Source organism: Diabrotica undecimpunctata, chromosome 4 (genome assembly GCF_040954645.1).
Source record: "Diabrotica undecimpunctata isolate CICGRU chromosome 4, icDiaUnde3, whole genome shotgun sequence".
NCBI classification, from domain to species: Eukaryota; Metazoa; Arthropoda; class Insecta; order Coleoptera; family Chrysomelidae; genus Diabrotica; species Diabrotica undecimpunctata.
The window spans coordinates 65552962-65580449 of NC_092806.1; the positions used below are offsets into that span (position 1 = coordinate 65552962).

Consider the following 27488-nt stretch of genomic DNA (forward strand, 5'->3'; position numbering starts at 1 on the left):
TAATATTATATACGGATTATATGAGATATGACAGAAGCTCGAAACAAATGAGAAGCATTGTAAAGTAATATTGGTGACACTGACAGGCATAGTAATTGTTTTTGACAGTATTGACAGTATGATAGTTATTATATAGAATTACAGGAAAAGACAAATGACAATGCCTTATGACTCCTAAGAAGTCTTGATAATTTTATTTGTTTCTTGTAAGTCGGAGAACCCCGGACCTACACAGGTAGCTCATAATAGATGACAGTGTCAGGGAACCCCAGGCAATATCATTGTTTGCGGTAGCGCCAATTCACCAAGCTGTATTGAGTGTAGCCTGTATGTAGAACCAGTCACCGCGATCTTATCTTATTGAAGTTAATTTAATATTCACATAATTACTGGACTTTTTAAAATCACTATTTTTTATTAAATTTAATAACATATTTTAGCCAGTTTGAGTTTCCCAGTCATTTTAAAAAAGTTTTTCCCAGTCCCTATTTTCCCCAGTCTCAATTTTCCCCAGTTCTGAGGAAAAATCCCCAGACCTGGCATCCCTGCTTATCTTGTTGTCGTAGTATAATCAAAGAATATAGACGCTTAAGCGTCTATATTCTTTGGTATCATGGTTTGCAAGATCTTACTATCCCCACTCTAGAACTGTTCATCGCGCACGTTTGCACGAGCGAAGGCGCACGCAGGTAGCTGTTAGTGACGTTTTGATCTCTGAGTAGTTAACTCAGTACGAGCGGCTAGCTATCCAGTGGACGCGATTGTAGCGCCATGGCGGACATAATTGTAACTGAAGAGCTGTCATAAAATTTATGAAAAGTCAGTTTATTCAAAAATTTGAATAAGTAAGTGACTTCGAATTTCAAAACAAACAAAACAATATGGAAAGTGCAAAAAGTCTATGTGATTTGTGTGGTAAAGAATTTAAATGGAGAAAACATTTGTACTCTCACTATAGAACAGTTCATAAATTAGAGCCTTTAAAAGACAATCCAGGTAGTTATGGTAAAATAAAATGTGGGTACTGCAAAATAAGTGTTATTCATTATGACGATTTTCGAGATCATTTGGTTGCTGAACATCAAATGGATATTTTTCAGCACACTGTTAATTTTAAATCCATGAATGGTAAGTCCATAATGCAAAAAGTATTTTTTTAAATAATGAATGGGTTGCAAGTGAGTATATACTAAATTAATAATGAAATAAAAGACGTTCTCACAATCAATCAAATCAATTGATTGTGAGAACATCTTTTATTTCATTACTAATTATTTATATCTTTTTTTGTTAGGTATAATATTATATTTTTGCATGAATCTTGTAGATTTTAATAAATGGAAAGCATCACAAGAAAAGCAGTATGAATGTATTTATTCCAAACAAAATGAAAACATTTCATCTCAAAAGAAAATTAGTTATTATATTTGCCACAGATCAGGATCTCCAAAATTAGTTTCAGAGGAAACAAGAAAAAGAGTGATGAGAAGACAAGGTTCTTGTAAAATGGATTCAGCATGTTCTTCAACTATTAAATTAATTGAAAACAAATTACTAAATTCAATTGAAGCCACAATTTGGACCCCTCACACCCATAACCAATCGCTTCGTTTTGTAAATTTATCCAAAGATGAAAGGTCACTGATTGCAGGTAGTTTTATAAAACATTGCTTTGTAAAAATTGCACATGATTTTAATTAATTTTTTTTATAGGAAAATTATCAATGGGAGTATCCTTCCAAAAAATATTGGATGACATTCGAGACTCTAGTAGTAATATTGAACGAATGAGTTTGTTGAATCGAAAAGATCTGCAAAATATTGAAAAGGAGTTTTGTATACATAAATCTATGTATTTACATCAAAATGATGCTGTTAGCGTGAGTCTTTGGATAAATAATATGTGTAATAAATTAGGAGATGAATCACCTGTAATTTATTACAAATTACAATCGACAGTAGCAGAAAATAATATGTTTAAGGAAGACGATATTGTTCTGATCTTAATGACCCAGTATCAGATTGAATTATTAAAGAAATTTGGTACAAACATCATTTGTATAGATTCCACACATGGCACAAACAGTTACGATTTCCTATTAAGTACTCTTGTTGTTGTTGACGAGTATGGAGAAGGTATTCCTGTGGCATACTTAATTTCAAATAAAACAGATACATTTGTTATGGCCCATTTCTTTGAAATTATTAAAACTAAGACTGGATCTATAACTCCTAAAGTATTTATGTCCGATGATGATGCTGTTTTCTATAATGCTTGGGTAAGTGTAATGGGTTTACCTCTACATCGCTTACTTTGTGATTGGCATGTCGATCAAAACTGGCGAAAACAATTAAAAAAAATAAATGGCTCTCAAGAAGTTAAAGCTGAAGTATATAAATGCTTAAGACTTCTAATGGACAATACCAGTGTAAATGAATTTAGTAATCTTCTAGAAAATACACTAAATGAACTTCACAACAATGATACTACAAAAGAATTTGCTAATTATTTTCAAAATAACTATGTTAATCGAGTGGAATCATGGGCACATTGTTATAGGTATGGATTGGGAATAAATACAAATATGTATTTAGAAGCATTCCATAAAGTCCTAAAGCATATTTACTTAGAGGGAAAGAAGGTAAAGAGACTAGATAAAACGATAGATGCTCTAATGAAATTTACTAGGGATAAACTGTTTGATCGATTAACGAAGACAATAAAAGGAAAGTCAACTTATCGAATTACCTTAATCAATAAAAGTCATATTGAATCTAGAAGCATTAAAAGAGAAAATATTACACAATCTAAAATAGATCCTAGTATTTGGGAAGTCAAATCTTCCAGTGGTAAGATAAATTATTTTATCAGAAAAGAATGCGCTGAATGTCCTGTAGAAAACTGTCAACTGAGATGTAATAATTGCCGATCGTGTATACACATATATTCTTGTTCTTGTCCAAATTATCACATTAAATTTACAATCTGTAAGCATATCCATGCTGTATTAAGCCACATTAAGTCAGAACATTTGGATCCAAGTACCAGTACTACTATAGAAGATTCTTCAACTTTACCATCCTGTACCATTGATCACAATATTACTGAACTTAGAAAAATACAAGACAATCAGAATGCAGTTGATCGTATCATTGAAAAAATGACTTTACTCCAAGGCCAATTATTAAGAACTAATCATATTGATTGCAATTTGCTTCAAACACTTGAGAAAACACTGGATAACACAATACAGTCTGTTGTCAGTAGGGCATTTATTCAATCCGACGAAACAGTAAAGGAACCTGCAAATAAATGTATTGCACCTCAAATTCGGTTTACATCCACAAAAAAGAGAAGAATAAATCCCTGCTCACAGAAAACACTATGTAAAGCAAATGAAGCTGAAACTACTTACTATAAGGAGTTGCTCATGGGTTCAGCTTCTTCAACTACTTCCAAAGAAGTTTCTAGTGAGCATTCTTACTGCCAGAAACCAGTTCTATTTAAGTGAAATGTTAAAAACCACATTGTACCCCTGGACTTATATAAAGCGTTTGACCATACTAAGTAACTTTGAAATAAGGGAAATTATTTGCATTTTTTCAAAATTATATATACAACAGAGAAAATTATTCAAGTAAAATTTATAAACCCCAATACAAATACCTCAGGGATCAGTTGTTCTTCTTGTACTATTTTTTATTTGCATAAATTCATTATCATTACTACATTTAGAAGTAAAATAAAATTATTTGCTGATGATACCATTATAATTTATTTTAACTTTTTTATGTATTTTGTACACACTCGAATCTGATACGAGTGACCATTAAATTTTAAACTTTAAATTTTTCAAGCACTTGCGAAGTTGGTATTTGATAAATATCTAAATAGCAGTAAAATCTTTTCTACATTTTTACTTCTTCTTTTACATCTATAAGTACCTTTTTCTTATTACCAAAACTGTGTTGTAATTGTAAAATAATACCCCTTTATTTATCTAATAACCTGCAGTAGGAATTGATACATGGAATTTTGTCGAATTGTTAAAAATCTGTTTTTATTTGAAACGTTAGAGTACTAAACAGGGGTACTTAGATACCTTTTTTTATGGCCCACTCAATGTTAAGACGTTGTAAAATGAAATTTATTTTCTAATAACTTGCAGTCCGAACCATTGACAATCGATAGGAATTTAATTTTGTAGAATTTTCAGTATTTTGTTTCCATAGAAAGGGTTAGTGCATTTAAATCAGTCTGAAGTGAATTGTGTTTTTATATTCTCAGAAGTATTATATGTCTTATATAGAGAGGTTTTATATAGATTATTTGTATATATGTATTATAAATATATAATTTATTAACTCGCCTCATCCCCAGGTAAAGTAAAGGTGCTACGCCACTGAGAATACTTTTTTCAATTTAATTATACACCAACACAACATTTTCACTTTAAAAAAATTTGATCATTTTTTGACAGAAACTTCAAATTTAATGTGAAGATGATATTTTTTAATAGAGAAACTATTATAAAAAATTACTAGATTTGACACAAATTAAATCTGATATGAAATTTAGTTTATACATCTATTACTATTTTGTAAATTTATGATAGTAGTACATAGTACTAATACTATATATGTTTTTAGTAATTAAATAAATGTAGTTAATTAATGGACTAGATCATAAATTGTTATATCGCTTTGATTTACAGCGTAAGTTGTGTTGCAAATTATTAAAGGCTAGAAAAATCTGAAAATTTTCTAGGCATAATAAACATTTTGAAAATATTATGTGTTTTATTTAATATCTTACTAATTGTAATAATGGGTAAAAATTATTGTACCATAAATAAGGTAGATAATAAAATAATATAGAAATAATTATCAAAATGCTAACATTTTGATGAAAATTCTTAATTTTTGGTGTTAAATCATATCTTAAAAATCATAAGGAGTAACACATTTTAATTTGTCCTATTACCTGTAATGTCTAAGGTTTGCTTATGAATTATTCTTTGAATACGTATATAGATGTTTTTATTTACGTTTTTTGATTCCTATAAAATTAGGCGAAAATAAATAATATAGACATTCGAATTTAAATTTATTTTTTGTTGTTTATTTTTGCATTCTTGGATGAAATGACAATGACAGCCGTCAACAAGCTGCTTTTATTAATATTTCTCCGTCGTACCGCATGGCGCTACAATCGCGTCCACTGGATAGCTAGCCGCTCGTAACTCAGTAGTTAAGCTCAAGCTCAGTAGTTAACTTTTAAATTGTAATATTTTGTGATATTCACATTATTTTTCACAGTGATTGCGATGGAATCGAGTAATTCAGGTAAGAAACAATATATCTTGAAATATTTAAAGAATATTTACTGTTATTTTAGATTATTTTTAGAAAATCAAAAGCAAATAAAGCATTTGCGAATAAATTACCAACAAAAAAGTATCTGGAGAAGAACATTAATGAAGAAAAGAAGTTAGTTCTTACAAAAAAAAAAAAAAACACATCCAGGACAGATTTAGAAAGAAAACTGAATTGCTAGTCGACCTGCCAAAAGCCAATTTCGAGAACACCAATGACGGCAAAACTAGCCGAAGACTCTTTGAAATACTTAATTAGCTGCCGAGATAACAACAACGAAGAATAAGCATTTTTGATTATACTGCGAGATTTATGCACAAAGTTCTCGCGGGAGGAATTCAAGCTAGATATATTCACCTGGCTCTTTTTAACTTCTAACCCACATTAACAATTTTAAGCAGCAAGAAACAGGTACAGAAAAGGGTCAATCTAGGGTCATTTTGCCCTGAAACAATTAAAATGCTGTTACCGGGAGAACCGAATACTGAGTCCGATATATCAGTCACCGGTGTCTGAGGTATAAATAAAAACCTGTATATTTTTTGTTTATTTTAAATTTTGATTTGAATTTTTTCCATGAAAAATATATGCCAATTTTTAAAGAATAATATTTTTCTTTGATTTGTATGAGTTTTAGTAGAAATAAGTTTCAAAAGAAAGCTGGAAAGAAATGCATGAGAATTGCAAAAGATAGGGAAGCGTGGAAACAATTGGAGGAGGCCTATGTCCAACAATGGATGAATGAAGGCTGAAGAAGAAGAAGAAGAAGTTTCAAAATAGTTTTGGCCCCGTAAATCCATTAAATCGACGACGTCGTAGCATTTTTCTCTTCTTGGATGAGTAAAGACATGGGATTAAACTTAAAAAATCTCGTGAAGGATTATTAATACTTAAACATAAGCAACATGGTGGAGTTGATTTTATTTTTGCTCTTCGTTCTTAATAGCACTGACTCGTTCGATGACATTTAGGGTATGATGTTTGATGAATGGTTTGTTAGCAAATTAACATTTTTTGACGGCCTGTTAATTGTTCATTTTAGTTGCAGCACAACTACCCTACGCCGTAATAAACCTGTCACTGTATCTAGCACAATTATCACAGTGCAATGATATTTTAAAACCGCAGATTACCAATCTTCTCATGTCCTTTGAATTAATAATCTACACGGTACTCATTAGGAGCATATTCGAAGATATCAAAATATTTGTGAGGAAGTTCTTTTCGGACAGTATTCAGTAACGTTGTAGGAAAAAATATCATTTTTAATTTCGGAATTATTACGAGCGTGTATTCTCTTAGATGGTCAGTCATTTTAACAAAGTTTTTAGTTCTAGTTTTAGTGTATTGAATCATTCCCAAGATGTATTTGCCTGGAGACTTATTCTTGTGGTTTATAGAAGGACTGTTAGCTAGATTATGAATTTATGCTGATCAGTAATGTCTTACCTTTCTGGAGAGTTTTGAGTTTGAGTAGGTTGTAGAGAGGAGCACGGTACACGATTATTGGTTTTACAATTTTTTTATGGAAGTAAACGATAGCAGCTGAGTTGGAGGCACCAAATTTTCCGTTTGATGCTGCAATGATTATTTTTCATATCCTGCCAAGTGTGTTACTGGTATTGAGTCTGTTGTTAGTTGGTGTACCAACTAAGTGACCGTTAATTGAAAATCGACTCTTTTCCCATAGAGTATCAGAAGAGGATCATTTTTAAACCTATGGTCTCTATAGGCCTCTGAATATAATGGTCAAGTTTTTGTTTATTGATATAAAGAGTTATTCTCCATTTTGAACACTATTTATCAAATCTTGAGTTGACGTAGTGCTAAATCGAATAAGGTTGGGCTCCTGTCTTTCAATAATTTGCTACAGTGAGAAAGTGAGAAGGGTCCTATCATTACCGAAAATGAGGGTTTTGCAAGGAACTTATATACAGAGTATATACTAAGGGACCGAATATGGAGCCTTGCTTCTGTAGTGAATGTATTGGATAGACAGCTTGCAATTCTAATTCGAATAGTTGCATTATTTAAGCAGGAATATATTTGATAAATAGTTTTGGCCGTCTACTCGAGTTTAGTTTTCGAATAAGGTCAGTCTACCATACTTGATCGAACGATTGGACACATCATGCAAAAATTTGTTTAATTGATTGGTTGTGAGATCTGGGTAAAAGTAGACACTTAATTCTTGGTCTACCTTATAGACATCTCTCATTTGGTATTTAATCAATATATTCTTTTTGTAAATCTTTTTTAGAACACATACTTTATATTTGCTGTAGCTCCTTTTAAATATTCAAAAAGTTAGTTTATTTCGGCATTAGCATGTCTTCACCATTTACGATGGTTATACCCAGCACAATTTGTTGACGAATTTTCTGACCCTACTGATTTAGCTATGCTTTATCTCATTTTTTTGAAAACCCTTGTTTTTCTACATCTAAACAACTGGTCTTAGAATTGGGCAATATATTTATTTTTCGTTTTTCAACTAAGTAAGCCTGATGTGATTAAATATTCAACAGGATAATATGCTCTGTTACCGACTAATGCATTCCATTATCTTAAATTGGTTGTAATTTACATAAGTTATTATTGACTATAAATGTTTTTAATTTTCAACTATTTTAATTTCCTTTCAATGAGAGATATTGCTTTTGCATAAGCTGTGAATTTCTGCGTATCATCATGTATTTCGTTTTTTCTTTATTATTGAGTTTACTTAACCTTTAAGTTGCCAGAAATGCCACTCTCAGACTGCTACTTTCCATCTCTATGGAAAGTAGCCAATACAATTATGCTCTTAAAAAAGGGCAAAACCCTCACCGATCTACACTCTTATAGGCCGATTTCACTTCTAAACGTTCTATCTAAAGTCTTCGAGGGGATTCTCAAGGAGAGACTCGTTGATTTTACCACCGAACACAATATCATTCCATCTTTTCAATTCAGCTTCAAAGAAGGTTACTTCACCAAAACGGCATTGATAAAAATCGTCACACACCTTACACAAAGTCTAAACGACGGCATTCCTTAGGCTTCGATGTTCAAAAAGCCTTCCACTAACTCTGACATGCTGGACTGGCCAAGAAGCTTTTGAACATCGGCCTGTCCCTCTCATTCGTTAGACTTATATATTACTCATATGTCTCTCAACGTATAATCACGGTGAAAGTGCGAGGTCCGACGCTTTTATTCTACAGCAGAAGTACCACAAGGTGCCGTGTTGGCTCCCATATTATACACAATTTACAACAGTGACTTCTCAAACCACAATACACCAATACAACTACTTTACTCTACGCAGATGACACAGCTTTCGTAACAACATTACGAGACGTAGACGTACTACTTAGGTGTGCTCAAAATCACCTTAACCTGGTCGACAGGTGGTGTAGGAGATGGAAAGTAGCAACATTTAACCCAAATAAAACACAAATGATTCTCTTTAGACACCCCAGTCGCAGCAGATTCATCACACCCATCATATACAGAAGACACGACCTTAGACTTTGAGGGGACCGACTGCAGCTCTGCGACCAGATTGAATACCTCGGTGTGGTGTTTACACAAACACTAAACTGGAGGACTGATCTGGACATAGTCTGTAACAAGGTTAGAAGCAGAGTCAGTCTACTCAATGTTCTTTGTAAAAAGTTTGGAAGGACACACCCACGTATTATTTATACATACATACAAAATATTTATTAGGCCGGTCATCGAGTATAGATCCAACGTCTATATGATGGTACACGGCCAACTCACACAAAAACTGCTGGGACTGGAATAGACAATCCTGCGTAACGTGAATAAAAAACGATGTGACTACCCCTCCGCCCTTATACATCACCTGTCGAATATCCAGCTCATAAATGAGAGGCTCTCCTCTTTGAGCAGGAGTTACATAATCAAAACCATCCGAGGCCAAAACTTCAGACCCCAAAACATACTGAAAACTACCTGCTCATCCATCGGCAATGTATTCAAAGGGAAACCTAAACCCAAAATCCCTTTCCTACCCACAATATTACTGGCCCTCGCCAACAACGAGCTCCCTGATGAATAAATTTATTTTCTGGAGGCAACTCCCCTCTACTACCGTCGCATTAACCAGTAAATGCTCACTTCGAGCTTGCCTAGAGAGGGAAGGATCGGTTTTCTGTGGTTTCCCGATCCCATTTCACAATGATACCTGTCTATTGCAGAGGATAAAGCCACAGCTGCCCTCACGCGAAACGCGATTCAATACATTTATTATTTATTAAATTGTGTACATATAAATTCACATATTCATAAATATTTTTTGGCAAAAAAAAATTCTGAAAAGGACCATTTACTCACAACCCTTTCACCTCTGATTGTCCAGGAAGCTCCTCCACCGACAAGTCACGAAATCTTCCACCAGTGGAATTACACAGCCAACCCACCAAAAACAAATCACGTCCTGAAGAGGTGTAAAACCTATAACAGGACACCAAAACCCAAACAAAGAAAGCCAACCAACAAGAAAAAAGTAGATGCGTGAATCTGACATACGTAACTGAGCGCGTGGCGTCTTTAAGACACCAACTGTTAAAACTGCTTTTACTCCTATTTAAGTTTTTTAATAGAAGAAATATGTAAAACTGTTGAACAAGTAAAACGTTTATATTGTCGGTCAAAAAACTTGTTTAAATAAGACAAAAAATGTGAAAAAAACACAATTTATGAAATATTTATTTAAAAACCTGATTAAATAAAACAAAACATTTGAAAAAAAACACAGTTTATAAAATACATATTTATTAATTATTGAAACATTCATTACAAAGATTTTTGTGTGTTCTCCATATATATGCTTTTTAGACATCTTACATATTTGTCTGGTATGGCGATTTCTGCTTCTTGGTTACATGTAACACTGTTTTCTTGCAGGGATCTGAAAAACTTCATCATCTATGCACAGCCTAAAGATTTATATCAATTGTAGTCCATTAATTAATTTCTAATTTTTCCCGAAACATGAGGATCAAATGATCAAAAGTGCGTCTTGGTGATAGGGTCTTGCCAGTTCTCGTCCTAACTGCTCCAAAAATGTTCTTCTGTACATTGTTGTGTGCAGGGTGAGTCATGGGGAACTTTACATACTTCTACCATATTTAGAGTCCCTCAGGGAGCATATCATGTGGCCACTAAAAAATGTCAACTCCTCTTCTTTATTAATTAACAGGGTGATTTGTGTAATTGACCATTTATTTCATTTTACTGTAGTGTTTATACGGCTCATTTGATTTCTTTAATTTTTGCATGATACAGTACACTACTATCAAGCATTCGACTGGTATTAGCTAAACTAAAAAATTCCAGGACTGGCTTTGGAAAAATTAATTTAGGTATTCGTATTAAATATTACACCCTGTATATATTTTTTTAAAATGCAATAAGTGGTTTTCAAACTACATAAATAGCCAATGAAAACGACATATGCGACAATGTTGTCGCACTTTTATTAAATTTTTAGTGAACGATCAAATGATACCAAAAATAGAACAACCATAATGAAGTATCAAATTATAAGGTAATTAATTTAAACAAATGTTATAAATTTCAAACATTTTAATTGAAATGATAAACTGAGTCACTGCACAACAAAAAACAGTAACTACTAACAATAACGAAGAACAATTTAAAAAAAAAAACTAAAAATATGTACATAGTTATGATAAACCCATAAATTAGAACTGGAAAAGATACAATAATGGTAACAAAATAAAAATAATTCAAAATAGATTTTCGAAATGGAACCCTGCAGCCTGTACACATTTTTGTTGCCGAATTGTTAATTGACGTATTGAATTACGGATACTCTGGGGATCGTTTCTAATAGTATTACAACAATGTATAATTCTATCAATTAATCGTTGTCGGTTATTAATATTCACTGCGTAATCGTCTCCAAATATGGTAATCAACGGGATTGAAATCAGGGGATCTTGAAGGCCACGAAATAGGACCTGCACGTCCTATCCACCTGTTGCCATAAACATTATTGAGATGTTGTCTCACTGCCAGTAAAAAGTGTGGGGGTGCCCCATCATGCTGAAAATACATCCCTCGGATAGCAACGTTCGCGTTGGCAAGCAAATTCGGCAAAATATTTTGTAGAAAGTTTAAATAGACCTGCCCTGTTAAAGGATCATCAAAAGTGAGGACCTACTAATTGGTTATTTATGACACCAATCCACACGTTAACCGAAAACCTTAACTGAGAACGACGTTCTCGAATAGCATGGGGATTTTATTCTGCCCATACATGTAAATTTCGTGAATTATTTATCCCGTCTCTGGTGAATTGGGCTTCATCTGTAAATAGTGTCCTGTATAGCGTTGGTCGATTATTATTAATCCATCTACAAAATTCCAACCTATCGATCTCATCTCCAGCTTGTAGTCGCTGAACCATTTGAATGTGATATGGGTATAGATTATTTTTTTGTAAGACTCTACTTACTTTTGATTGAGTAACATTGAGTTCTCGACTTACTTGTCTAGTGCTTATTGTAGAGTTCATAGTAACGGCGTCCATAATGTCATCTTCCTGCGCTTCATCTACATGTTGCTCTGTTGTTCTACTAGGAAAAGTGCCATTTTCTCGCAAATAATTAAAAACTGACCCAAATGTTGGATGACTGGGAGTTCGACGATTAGGAAATCTCCTGCGATATTCTCTACTAGCAGCCCTACCATTCCCATTACAGAATCCATAAACAAATATTATGTCTGCATATTCTGTGGTCGAAAACTGATGTGGAATTTTGAACGAAAGTAACAAAAGCTCTACCAAAACTAACACAATGTACTTAACGTAGATATGACAGAAGAAATATGTATTCTTGTACTCATAAATAACAATTGATAATGACAATAATGACAATGGGTATAAAATATCAAGAAACGTCAAACGGTCAACGCCAACCTTCATTTTAAACTTTTTTAGATTTATTTTTATTTAGTACAGTTGATGCAATGTATTATTATTTGACATATGACATAAAATTTTAATCATTTACAATCAACAAAAACTAACACATACAAGAGGTTTGACTTTTTAATCAATTTAATTTATTATTTATCGAAAATAATGCCCCAATACGATCTATGAGTAAAAATTTAAAATTGAAAAACAATTGATTCTATCGTAGAGATAATACAAAGTGACAGTAAAGATGTTAATTTTCTACGTATTAGATTATGTTGTAGGAACTCATTTTAATTAAAATGTTTGAAATTTATAACATTTGTTTAAATTAATTACCTTATAATTTGATACTTCATTATGGTTGTTCTATTTTTGGTAAGATTTGATCGTTCACTAAAAATTTAATAAAAGTGCGACGAAACGATCCCCAGAGTATCCGTAATTCAATACGTCAATTAACAATTCGGCAACAAAAATGTGTACAGGCTGCAGGGTTCCCTTTCGAAAATCTATTTTGAATTATTTTTATTTTGTTACCATTATTGTATCTTTTCCAGTTCTAATTTATGGGTTTATCATAACTATGTACATATTTTTAGTTTTTTTTTAAATTGTTCTTCGTTATTGTTAGTAGTTACTGTTTTTTGTTGTGCAGTGACTCAGTTTATCATTTCAATTAAAATGTTTGAAATTTATAACATTTGTTTAAATTAATTACCTTATAATTTGATACTTCATTATGGTTGTTCTATTTTTGGTAACATATTTGATCGTTCACTAAAAATTTAATAAAAGTGCGACAACATTGTCGCATATGTCGTTTTCATTGGCTATTTATGTAGTTTGAAAATCACTTATTGCATTTTAAAAAAAAATATATACAGGGTGTAATATTTAATACGAATCCCTAAATTAATTTTTCCAAAGCCAGTCCTGGAATTTTTTAGTTTAGCTAATACCAGTCGAATGCTTGATAGTAGTGTACTGTATCATGCAAAAATTAAAAAAATCAAATGAGCCTTATAAACACTACAGTAAAATGAAATAAATGGTCAATTACACAAATCACCCTGTTAATTAATGAAGAAGAGGAGTTGACATTTTTTAGTGGCCACATGATATGCTCCCTGAGGGACTCTACATATGGTAGAAGTATGTAAAGTTCCTCATGACTCACCCTGTATATGTATAATAAGTGAACTTACAGCACAAAAATTTACGAAATGAAAAAAAAAATTTTTTAGTCCATCGTCTTGCTCGTCTCCCGACATTATAAGTGGTACACAGTTTGCCTAGTGTGTCAACACCACCCTTGGTCAAATTTTAAAAAGTCAGAATCTCTGGTTTTTATTGACACCTGTTGACCTGTCAATTATCGTTATTATTATCGTTATGTAAAGTAAATAATTAAATTACTAATTTTGACTTTTGTGGCACGTACGACATCAATATTTTTTGTAAATCCAAACAAAGTACTTTTAGATTCTCTAGTTTTGTTTGGAAGAATGTCACTGGGGATTTCCCGCTTATTTTTGAAGGTGCCCGATAAGATTATTTTATTTTCTGTAAGTAATTTTTGTGCCAAGAGTATTCTAGTGTACCAATTGTCTACAGTCACGTTTCTTCCTGTATTTGATATTGGCTTTATAAGTCACAACAAGACGTTTTCTGCAGACTTACTAAATTGGTAAGGAAGTTCTGGTTGCTTACCGAGGTATACTTCCATGTTGCAACAATAGAAATTTCTTACATCAACTAAAGCAAATATTTTAATGCCATATTTATTCAGTTCAGATGGTATGTACTGTCTAAAATTACAATTGCCTCGGAATGCCACCAACTTTGTTTGTCAATGGTAACATATTCCCATGGAGTAAAAAACTTTTAAAACTTTAAATTAATTTTTTTAAAAATTTCACAAAAAGCTGCTATTTTATCTATTTTGGCTCCTTCAGTGTGGCATCTAATGTCATTAAATCGTAAAACATAGACTATACACAAAAATCTTTTATAATTTATAACTGTATATATTATCTAAATCACCTGTTAAAAATAAATCATTATAATTTAAATGCGAAGCTCTCAGCTCTCCAGAAACTAAAAGGATTCTCAAAAATGCTTTTAACTCTACTACTGTTAGTAGTTCAGAATCGCAAGGCCTTTCAGATTTAAAGTTCACTTTCTCAGTTATATAATTATTTCTATTTTTAACAATCAGTTGCAAGACTTAATTACCAAAAAATAGAGCAAACGAAGCGGCAACATCCGCTACATTTTTAGCATCTGATTTGCAACCAGATAAATCTGAAACAATATTGTGAGAACAAGTTTTTGTTTATTGTGGAGGCTTTTTGAACCACTGTATACACTTATTTATAGCATAATAAAAATACTTCAACAGTGGGCCTTGATCGCTGTTAACATTATCATTGCCACTATGTACTTAAATAAGGGATTCACTATCATGCTCACTAAAACTATTGTAGTTATCCTTTTGCTCATTCTCTGCGTAATCAGAATCACTTATATACAAAAGTCTTTCTAATTTATTCTTTGTAAGTGAACGTTCTCTATCCCTTGCACTACTTGTACTTGCACCATTTGTACTCGGTTTAGAATTCATATTTCTTTAGTAAAACTGCACAACTAAACGCTTGCACTTCTAAAGAGAGACTAAACAAATCCCGCAATAAATTTTTAAAATTACACTTTTAAAGCCAGTCGTGTACTCTTAAGACATTGCTTAAATAAAATCTTATTTATAATTTACACATAAACTTTCATACAAGGACTCAAAATAATTATTTGACACACAAATTTATTTAAAAATTCACAAGTATTATTTAAATATGAACTGGCGCCTCCAAGGCGCCCCGCGCTTACTTAAAGGTTAAATACTCTTTTCTCCAATTCAAGATATTGATGTCATTAGCGTAGCAAGGCGTTGTTTCCGGATTGTGAAGAATATCGTCTGGGTAACTCTAATATAGTTTGATTAATTTTGTAGTTATGTTTTTCCAAAGTTAAATTATATTAAATGCAGGATATGTATTCACTTTACCTGAGAATTTTTTCCTCTAATTATGACTTGTTTTTGTTTAAGTAAGATTTACTAGTTTTCGCGGTATTGTTAGATCCTCCATAGTCCTAAAAATGTATCGGCGCTGATATACTGGTTTGTAATCTATAAACAATTGATGCGGCGGGATATTGTATTTATGAAATTTTTTAAGCAAGCTACGTATTGTAAATACCTGATCTGTTTTATAATAATCATTATAATATTTTACATCTCTACCAAAGTAAAGTATAGTAGAAATCCTCAAATTAGAAGAGTGATTTCATAGCTTAAACGCCGAATATCCTCAAATTTAAATGTACACAGCGGCCCTCGAAAACTGCCTGTTTTCTCAATTGCAATTTGCGTTTCCTCATAAGATATTACAGAATATATAAAGTAGTATATTTATTTGTGCTTCTCTATAGTAGACTTGACCAGAAGTTGTCATACAGTGTAGCCAATTCTTGTCCAGAAGTAGTAATTATGGTCATACAAAACCTGTATTCTTCCACGCGGCGATTATTACCGTTATAAAAATACCAAAAAACATGATTTTTTCAATAGTAAAAATTAAGCATAAAATTGTAATGAAATAAATTTTATTTATATGTTCCGTTTCGTTACATATTTACATTTATAAAATAAAAATCGATATTTTAAAACATTATTTTTCAATCGTTTGGCAACGTTGGAATTATCGAGGAAACTCCGTTTTACAATCCCGATACAGACATAGCGGTAAAACTAGTTTTTATTATTTTTTCTCCGAAGAAATGTCGATCGAGACATCAACTATGGTTCATTTACATTGGCGTTTCTATGGGTAGTGCATGTGTTGCATGTGGATATAAGCCACAATACATCTATTTACATGTTTATTTTACTGACGTTTCGATCTCTATTCCAGAGACCGTTTTTAAAGTTAAGAAAAAAAAAAGAAAATAAATAATATAAGATTATATAAATATATAATCATAAACAAATAAAATAAATATAACTATAATTTATATCTTTGAAAACGGTCTTTGGATATAGAGATGGAAACTTCAGTAAAAACCTGCAGATAAATATATTGTGGCCTATTTAAAACAATAATATTTAAACAATATAATATAATTATCGTTGAAATAAAAGTGAGTGTACGCCACTGGATTTTCATACGGCTTTCCCCACTTCTACGCCTTCAAACGATAAATCACTCACCCAAATAGTAAAATTAGAGTTTAAATAATACTTACGAGTATTTATAAATTTTTTCGTTTTATCGAAATCTGGTCAAAGCTACCGGTCCCTAATCACCAAACTGGTTGATAAAACAGGGTCGGCCTTAGTTTTGTCAGAAATGGTAAAATTTTTATTTAACAATAGATGAAGTTCAAGTTTCTATATGTCAACCTACCATTTCCACGTTAAAATCATACTCATCACTTACCAGTCAACAAAAGAAATCATCACACCCTTCAAAGAAACAAGCAGTAATCGTAACGTCAATAAATGAAGTCAAATTGGAAGACTATCTTATAACAACTGGATCCATCATCAAACCGGAAGACATCATATTTGCATCCAGAATCACAAACAACAGAATATGTGTATATTTATCCAGCGAAGATTGCGTAAACAAATTTCTGATCAAATGCAACGGAACAATAAATATCAACGATGAACAACTTCCAATCCGCAGACTAATCACACCCAACGATAGGTTATTACTGACTAACGTGTGCCCATCAATACCAGATCAGTTTATAGACGAGGAACTTACCAAATTAGGATTAAAATTGCCTTCTCCCATAACTTCTTATCTAAAAATAGGAACACAGCACCCCAGTCTTAAGCATGTTTTAAGTTTAGGCGTATTGTGTACATTTCTGCTGTAGAAAATGTTGTTCCTACTTCTATTATTATTACTCATGAAAACACTCCTTATCGTATTTTCCTATTACATGAAGGTCAAGCATGTTATAATTATAATCAACATGGTCATACCTTTACTAATTGTCCAAATCGCACTAAAATCATACATAACGACACACAATCTATTTCTCAAGAACAGATTACTCCACTCACACAACCCGTACCAAAAGAAATTCAACCAAATTCATTTTCTCCAGTAGTCCCTGACAGCTCTAAAACTTCCGAAAATTTAAAACTTTCAGTTAACGCAAATGCTTAAAATATCATTATTCACATCCCTAATCCCATCTCCACAGAAAAGCTAGAAGATAACACGATAAAAACACATACAAAAAGAACAGCTTCCAAAATAACTACTTCCCAAAGTATATCGCAAATAGAAGATGCGTTCTATTACCGAAAAATTCTGTAAATAAAAAAATCAAGAAATCTCACCGAAAAACTCTTTTAAGGTGAAAGTCATTCAGTAACATTCAATCAAGCTGTAGACATTTTCGAAAATGCTCTGGGATCAAAAGATCCTTTTTTAAGCATATCCAAAACATATACAGAAAATACATCTCAATTTTTAAAAATGTTGTCAAACATGCATCCATCTTATCAAAGTATAAGAAGTTTAAGTACAAAAATAAGAAGAACACCAATGTCACAGCTAAATTTATCTAAACTAGCAATACAACAGGAAACAGAAGACTATTCAGATATATCATTAATAGAATCATCGTAAGAATAAAATGACGCATATAGACACAATTTCTGCAAAACCTAGTTAAAGCTATTGGAGGTGTAGCAGTATATGTACATGAAAATTACAAAGCTAAAAAAATACAGATAAACACGAGGAATTTTAAAGTAGTTGTAGAAGAAATACTTATACCCCAAAAAGTTTACGTGTCCTATGTTTATATACCTTCCGATAAAAATATAGATGAACACGATTTGACCCTTATTTTGAACGAAATTCCTATTCCAAGTTTAATATTAGGGGACTTTAACAGTCATATTGATCCCCACAAGTACTAACACTAGAGACAGGGTGATAGAAAAGTTAGTGGCACTCGAAAACTTAAACTTATTGAATGACGGTAGAGCGACTAGAATGGATATTTATACAGGAAGAACTTCAGTCATCGAATCTTACCCTATGTGAACCTATCTTATCTTCAACATTTATCTGGGATGTAATCCCTCACTTATTTAGTAGTGATCATTTCCCTATAAAAATATATTTTCCATCACCCTACAAACAAAATTGATAGTTTAAATATTCCTAAATGGAACATCAAAAATGCCAACTGGAACAGTTTTCAAATTTCAATAGAACTCAAAATACAATCTATAAGAAAAAAATAAATTACAGACATAAATCAAACAGTACATATTTTCTGTTCTACATTAATTGACGTAGCCAATAAACACATCGGAGTAATAAAAACAAACAATAAACATATCCCACTTCCATGGTGGAATGAAAAATGTCAACAAGCTATAAAAACGTACAAATCTGCCTTCAATAGGTTCAAAAGGAATAAGTCAAACGTCAATCTGATAAATTACAAAAAAAAGAGCAGAAGCTAGATAGATTATGAAAAATAGCAGTAAAGAATCGTGAAAAAAGTTTGTTAGTTTCATAAATAGTTCAACGCCAACATCTTTTGTCTGGAAATGTGTCAGACAAGTTACAGGAAGGAAATATACTCCCAAAATTCCATTTTTAACACAAAATGGGAAAATAATAACAAATACAGCAGAAATTACGGAAATATTAGCAAACCAATATGAAAATAATTGAGGTGACAATAACTATAGTGATGCCTTCCTGGAAACAAAATACACCATAGAAAAAGAATTAATGGATTACGATGATTATACACACAACTCAATAAATAACCTCTTTACAAAAACAGAGTTAGACGACGCACTTAAAGAATTTAATTAATCTGCACCAGACCCTAACAACATACCCATTATTTTTTTTTAGAATTTGCCCGAGAGTGCCAAACAGTTTTTACTACAAATATATAATCACATATGGTCTAAAAATGTATTTCCTTCAAGTTGGCGTGAAGCTATAATTATTCCATTACTAAAAGCTGAGAATGACCGAACTATCCCAGAATCATATAGACCAATATCGTTAACAAATGTTATGTGTAAAGTTAGAAAAAATGGTAAACAAAAGATTACTTTGGTACCTAGAACATCACAATAAACTTATTAGTGAACAGAGTGGTTTCCGTCAAAATAGGTGTACAGCTGACAACTTGATTGACCTAGAGTCAAAAATTCATAAAGCTTTTGCAAACAAACAGGAATGTATCGCATTATATATAGATATAACAAAAGCATACGATAATATATGGCGACCCAACATTATAGGAAAATTCCACAAGTGGAACCTAAAAGGAAATATTTTACACTTTATTAGTAACTGCTTTAAAATTAGAAACTTTCAAGTCAGAGTTGATAATATCTTATCTTAAAAAAAAAATACAAACAAACGGAATTCCGCAAGGATTGAAGTTTCCTACATCTAAAACAAAATGTGTGTTTTTTTTCCGAAAAAACATTTGCAAGTAAATCCATCATAATTCCTCCAAGGGTAATTGTTATAATTTGAAAATAGCATTCGCTTCCTAGGTATGACTTTTGATAAAAAACTAACCTGTGGAGACCATATTGTAAACTTAATAAAAACATGTCAAAACCGAATAAATTTATTAAGAACCCTCGCCGCTCATAATTGGGGAGCTGATTTCTTTAGCCTCATGTATTTATACAAATGTCTAATTAGGTCTAAAATTTATTATGGTTCTATGATTTATTCTTCTGCTAAAAAATCTTTATTACAGCAAATAGATACAATTCAAAGCAGTGCATTAGGAATTGCCACAGGAGCTTTCCGAACATAGGCTGTCGTAAGCCTTCAATGCCTAACAGGAGAACCACCTTTAGAATATAGGAAAATGTACTTAAGTTTATCGTATGCGTCAGCTGCTCTTGCAAATGATAACAATCCAGTCAAATATAATATCAAAACCAGCCGTTTCCCTTATACATAATTTGTTAAGAAACAAGATCAACCTTTTTGCGAAAGAATTAGACAATATACAAATAACCATAAGATACAACTACCAGATTTCTTTGCATCGAATACCAAAACGTCCTCCCTGGACAATTTCCCTATTTCAAATCAATACTGACCTAACTAAATACAACAAAACTGAAATAAATCATAATAACATTGAACAAGCTTTTCTCGAGATAATGAACCAGCAGAACGATTATCTTCCTATATATACCCATACCTCAAAAACAGACCAACATCTTGGAGCATCAGTAATATGCTGCTAATCGTTTAATAGCATCTTTATAGCCAAACTCTATGCCATCTTGGAAGCAGTAAAATTTGCAAAATCGATTCATCACTCCAAAGTAATAATAATTACAGATTCCATCCATAAAAGTTCCATCCATACCATCCAACAGTTATACTCTAAACATCTAATTGCCAGCTTAATAAAATCAGAATTATTTTTTCTTCACCAATTAGAAATTCAATTATTATGGGTTCCATCACACGTAGGCATATACGGAAATGAAAAAGCAGATTTGTACGCTAAAAAAGCAATAACTAACCGAGTGTGAAACCGTGGAAAATAAGGCGTATGCACTAAGTAAAAATTAGAAAGTTAGTCTTGTATAACCCAGCTTACGCCTGGGTTCTACAAGACTAACTCATTCTTACCTATTTAATAGAGTCAATCCTCTTAAGTGTGAGTTTTGTAATAAATACCTAAGTGTATACCACATACTAATAATGGAGTGTAACAAACACAACAATATAAGAACTAACCCTAACCTTGCAACTAACCTTAGATCTATTTTAAAAGAAGACTGTAATTCGGTAAATGTTATAAACTCTTTGAAGAATGTAAGTCTATTTTATCAGTTGTAATTGAAATGTAAATATATTTGTAGAGCAATGTAATGTAACTTATGTCGCTAATAACGCTTAGTAGTTAAGGCGAATAAATAAAACAAACAAAATCTTTGTAAAAAGTACAAAAGCAAGAACAAAAGGTGAAAAGTGTAATAGCCTGAGGAATATTTAAATAAGAAATAAACAAATTTAACCAAAAAATAAGATTTGATCTAAGGCCAAATTTTATACAAGGTGAATAAGGAGGACTCAGTAGGACATTTTAACGTCATTTATTAGCTCTATCTTAAATTGATTTACATTCGTAGTAGACTTTATTTCGTGAGACAGATAATTTAACTAAACCAGTCCTTTATGAAAGAAATAAACAAAATAGAGTTAATCCTTTGCCAAGTTAAAATATAAAACTTGCCAGCATATTCTCTTGTACTGTGCGGGTGTATGTCTGTTACTGGTTTACTACGACCAGTTCTCTTTCAAGCATTTTACGAGCGTCTGCTATGTTTTAAAAAATATAAAAGTATTAACCGGTGTCATATTTGACGTTGCCCTAAAGCCTTCTTTTTTTCTTTTATCTTGCCATACATATAAGGAATCTGGTTTTTAGTAGCTAAAGGTTCCTTGTTTTGTTCTTTCCTGATTTCCTATTTCGGCTTTTTCCTCTATATATATTTGCGTATATACAAACAAAATAACTTTTTTTAAACTGCATTTTGTAAACGACTTTCGATATGGACAACGAAACGCCAAAACTATGTACAAATGATTGAGGTAATGATGTAATTTGTAAAAGAGTATATAGCTCGTTGTCAAAACTCATCTTTTTTAATACGAATATTATTAGGTTATAAACAAATACCTACTCCCACACTCTAGTTATATTTGGTACAACAACCCATTATTTCCATATTTATTTCAATTAATTTTATGGAGGAATGATATCACTATGTTAATTAATTTCAAAATTTTGATGAGAAGTAAAAGTGTTTAATTTCCGACCAATTGTTTAAACAAAATGGATGTGACCTCTTAAGAGGTGAAGGATTAAACCATTCTTTATGCAAAGTGATTGATTGCAAGCGAAATCTAAGACGGTAATTTGGTTTCAAGGCCCTGAAGCGGTTGATGACAATCTAACGAATGACTGTGAAACATATATTGTGATATATTTGTTTTAAAAATGATAGATTATAGCAATACGATATTTTTATCGTTTATTCAAAGACTGTCAAGAATCTGTTAGTAATAAAGTATTATAAGTACCAAACAAACAGAAAAACAATGATAAAATAATTAATTTCTTTGGAGATTTATAGTAATCTTTGGGTGAAAATAGATTGTAAAAAATTCCTTTCTGACCCTCTTTTGTCGATTTTTTTCTGTCCATCATGGAATTATACTTCGAAATATTTTTTTTTATTTATTTATGCCTCAACCTCATAGGGTCATTGGTGTTGTACAATTTATAGTTTTACAATTGATTTAGTACATTTATGGAATATAAGTATGATGTCAAATTTTTCATATCAGTTCCGTCTCTTAATATTGCCTGTAGGTATCTTGTAATTTACATTGAAGTCTCTCCATGCAATATAAAGGACACTTCAGTAAAATATGGCGAACACTGAGCACAATATCACATACGTAGCACTGTGGTTTTAATTCACTCTCCGGCAGTGTAGCCTATGCTCAGACGAGATAGGATGGTTTGATGTATACGCTATTTGGGGTTGATTTCCAAGGTAATATAGAATGTTTTACTTCTCGTAGTTTGGATGTTGACTGATTCCACTTGATCTGCGAATCATTGATTATTAAGTTCTTAATTATAGGTTTTATATCTAGATGTGGAATGCTTCTGATTTCTACAGCTTCCGGACTTGAGATTGCTAGTTTTGCCAAGGAATTTACTTCTTCATTACCAGCAATTCCGATATGGGAAGGAATCCATACAAAGTTGACATTTATGTTCATAGTTTGCAGTTGGCTTAATGCTGATTTAATAAGTCGTAGACTTGGACGGCTAGGATATAAGTTATTTAGGGCAATTACAGAACTTAGGGAATCTGTAATATTGACAGGGTTTTTAATACTATTTTCTACCACAAAATTTATTGCATTGAGAATGGCGGTTAACTCGGCTGTAGAAAGGGATGTTAGTTTAGAGAGTTTCATTAATATTTTTGTTTTATTAGATATGCTGCTCCCACTCCATCTATAGTTTTAGAGGCATCCGTATATATAAGATTATGGTTACTGTATGTCTTGAGTTCTTGGAGGACATATTCATATAGTGCTTTGGGATGGTTATCTGCTTTTTTATATATGGAGAGTTTGGTGTGGATAGATAGGATGGAAAGAGTCCAAGGGGGAACAGTGTTAATATCTGGTACACAGTAGGTATCTGGAAATTTGAATTCAAGTTCATTGAGGTATCTATTTACTCTTTCATGAAAAGGAAGGTCAAGCCTAGCATGTGTTTTAAAGATATTCCCAAAACGGTCTGAATTTACATAGTGGTTAACAGAATTCATAGGATTTGCCTGTATTTATGTCTTTATGTCGCATATGTTAATAAAAGTTGTTTTTTTTTCGGAATTCCAGGGGGACTTCTCCAGCTTCACAGTGTAAACTTTTAGTCGGGCTAGTATAAAAGACACCTAGTATGGTTTGCAAAGCACTATTTTGTATTCGATCGAGCTGTTTTATGATATATGGTTTTGCTGAATCATAAATAATTCAAGCGTAATCGAGTTTGGACCTAATCAATGACTTGTACATAAGGGTCAGTGTTTTACTGTCTGCTCCGCACGTGTTGTGTGCAACAGTTTTTATAATGTTAAGTGCAGATTGGCACGTACTTTTTAGATCACGAATGGTGGTTCCAGGATAATCTGTTGTCAAATTTCATGCCTAGACGTTTAATTTTCTTAACATTATTTATTTCTTTATTAAATATTTTTAATTCTGGAGTGATAGGTATAACTTCTTTTTTCTTAAAATAACATAGCCTTTGATTTTGGTGTTGATAATTGAAGACCTGTGGAATTTGTCCATAATTCGAGATTCCACAGTACTTTCTGTGGATGGGTCTGAAGGGTTTTATCATTTATCCCCTTAACAAAAATGATTAAGTCGTCTGCAAAGAGTCTAGCTTTTACTGGTAAGTCACAAGTGGTGATAATATCATTCATTGCAATAATAAATAGGGAGACGCTTAAATTAGATCCTTGGGGAATTCCGTTTTTTTTTTTTAATTTTTGTATTAGATAAAGTACCGTTAACTTGTGCATTAAAAGTTGGATGAGATAGGAATTTTTTTATGAATTGTGCTATATTACCTTTTATTCCCCATCAACTAAGTGTTTGAATTAGACCATGTCGCCAAACTGTATCGTATGCTCTAGTTATGTCAAAAAATACTACAATACATTTTTATCCACATGCCATTGCTTCATAAATCTCAGACTCTAAACTAATAAGATTATCCAGTGTTGAACGATTTTTCCGATATCCGCTATGTTCCGGGGCAAGTAATTTATTATTTTCTAAAAACCACATTAATCTGTTGGATATGATTTTCTCGAGAATTTTTCACATTACACAAGTTAGAGAAATAGGTCTGTATGAATATGACAGAGATTTTGGTTGATTTTGTTTATAAATAGGGATGCCGATAAATGAACTCTAGATTTCTGGAAACTTGCTATGTCTCCATATATTATTATAGATATTCAGCAAAGTGTTTCTTTGCAGATGAAGGAAGTTTTTGAAGAAATATTGCAGGGTTGATATCAGGACTGGGAGAAGAGTTTTTCGTATTATTGAGTGTGTTCTAATTTATCCATGCTTATGAGATAATTTAAAGACGAAAGGTCATCAGGCGGTATATCAATACCTTTGGATTTCTCCCTTTCTTTTTTCTTCTCAAAAAATCTTGAGGAAGAACATCATCGCTTAAGAATCTTTTAAAACTATTAGCTAGAATATTGGCTATGCCTAGAGGGGAAGTGTCTATTTTTAGTTTTTTTTCTAAGAAGTTAATGTGGTTTGGGGTATTTTTCCCGGAAATCTTTCGTACCATTTGCCACACTTTATTAATTGGTGTGGACGAATTTAATTCTGAAACAAACTTTTTCCATGATTTACGTTTACTTCTTTTAATAATGAATCTAGCTCGTGCTTTTAGTCGTTTGAATTCCAATTTATTTTTAAGTGTATTATATTTCCTGAATCGATTTAATGCTGTTTTTGAAAGTTTAATAGCTTCTTGACATTCAGAATTCCACCAAGGGACTGACGAATTTAATTGTTTAGAATTCATTTTACCAACGGTTTTTTCAGCGGCATTTAATAATACTTTGGAAAACTCTTGAATTTGACTATCAATATTATTATTTGACTGTAAAATTTCATGTAATGCATTAATTTAATTTGAAACTAGATTATAATACTCTTGCCAATTTGCATTTTAATATTCCATTTTTCAACATTACAAGAGTATTTTATACTGTCAGGTTTTGTTATTATAATCGGAAAGTCGTCACTATCATTTAAATCAGAAAGTATATCCCAAGATAAGGTAACTGATAATGCTGAATCACATATTGAAAGGTCTATGGCAGAGGATTTACCAGTAGAAATGTCAAAATGAGTATTTCTTTTATCGTTTAGTAGGTTTAACTGAAAATTGTCCAACATTATTTTGATTCTACGACCTAATGGAGTAATTTTTTTTTGATCCCCATATGTAATTATGTGCATTAAAATCGTCAACTATTAGACGAGGTGAAGGTATTTGTTTAATCAAATCTGAGATTTCATTATTGCTTGGGTTTTGTGTGGGTGGAATGTATATATTACTTGATGGATGAATGAGTGTACGCTAGGCTACGCCACCACTAGCATGGTCTACATTTTCTCTATTTTTATATGTACATGTGAAGTGTTTTAAATTATGAAGTTTAGTATTTTTAAAATGAGTTTCCTGTAAACAAAGTATGGATGGAGTAAGTTTTTTAATCATTTGTTGTAATATCTCAAGAAGAGTGTAATACCCTCGTAGGTTCTACTGGATAATTGAGAAAGCCATTATAATATATCTTTTACAATTTCAGTATCGGATTCGGTGTTAGTTTCTGATTGTATGGATTTAAGTATCTTGTTTCGAAGTCTAGTGCATCTATTTTTTGATTTCCTATTTGATAAATTTTCATGTAGTTGATTTACAAGTTTCAATAGATTTTCTAGATCATTTGTATAAGTTTTTATTAAGCTTACTGGCTCAAGGGTACCATGAGCATTTTACAGTATATCTACTAATGTTTCATAAGATATTCAATTGTTTACTGAAGTATCTTCATATATTTGTCTAGCTGAATTTTTTATATCGTCAGTTACTTTAATGGTCCCTATATCTGTGATTGAAGACTTTGGCTTTTTTAATTTGGGGTCTAAAAAGGGATTATTTACTGGAGTATCATTTGGTGGAGGGGTTATAATTTCAGAGCGATTTTTTTTGGATAAAGATATGGATATTTTTAAAATATGGATATCCGGTTTAGTCGATAGTGTAGTCGATTGCAGCCTAAAAAAATTCAAGAAAGTAAAATTTTCCAAATATTTTATTGTTATTTTGAGAATTGCGTCCGCGACATTAGAAAGCTAGTTCTTTCTAGTTACATAGCTTGTAGTATAAAATTTTACGTAGAACATTTTTAATTTTCGGATATATAGATTACATTTGTGTATAACCTTAAATTCAACACTTGTCCATATATGGATCTTTTAACTCCATAGAATCATTGAATTAAATTTATTATTTATCATTTCAGAATGCGGAATTACAAAAAAAAATTGATCGAGACACGAAATCCATTGAGTTATTGCAGCGTGCGGCTGGGGTGGTTTAGTTCTGAATCAATGTAAATCGATGCGTCAAGTTTGTCGTGATTATGAGATAAGTAATAAATCATTAACAAGATTTAAAGCACGCCTGAAAGAAAATCCTGAATCGCAAAAAAATTGGTTATGGCTTTCATAATTAGTGCTAACAATATTACAATACAAGAAACTTCTCGGTCTAATTACATACTCACACATGATTGCTGCGCTTTAAAATTTAATTTAAATATTCCAGAAACATGGATTATTACAAAAATGGCTAGGAAAGACTGGATGATAGAATTTGACGGCTAAAAAAAAAAGAAATATTGGATTTGTAATATCAG

The 27488-nt window shown here is 31.9% G+C and overlaps 2 protein-coding genes across 4 annotated transcripts in view; one reads left to right on the forward strand and one right to left on the reverse strand.

Moving 5' to 3' along the window:
- LOC140439614 (uncharacterized) overlaps positions 1-27488 on the reverse strand; it is a 1046430-nt gene that overhangs the window by 282284 nt on the left and 736658 nt on the right. The window lies entirely within an intron of this gene.
- Positions 1034-4678, forward strand: LOC140438263 (uncharacterized). Its single transcript, XM_072527959.1, has 2 exons — positions 1034-1651; positions 1714-4678. Exons 1-2 carry the CDS (start codon positions 1315-1317, stop codon positions 3510-3512), a joined length of 2136 nt encoding a protein of 711 aa, XP_072384060.1. The 5' UTR covers positions 1034-1314; the 3' UTR covers positions 3513-4678.

What these genes read in the sequence shown, in the direction of transcription:
- LOC140438263 (XM_072527959.1), top strand. Translation starts at nt 1,315, where the DNA reads ATGAATCTTGTAGATTTTAATAAATGGAAAGCATCACAAGAAAAGCAG. An exon ending in TGAAAGGTCACTGATTGCAG is followed by an intron (nt 1,652 to 1,713) that starts GTAGTTTTATAA and finishes TTTTTTTTATAG; the next exon opens with GAAAATTATCAATGGGAGTA.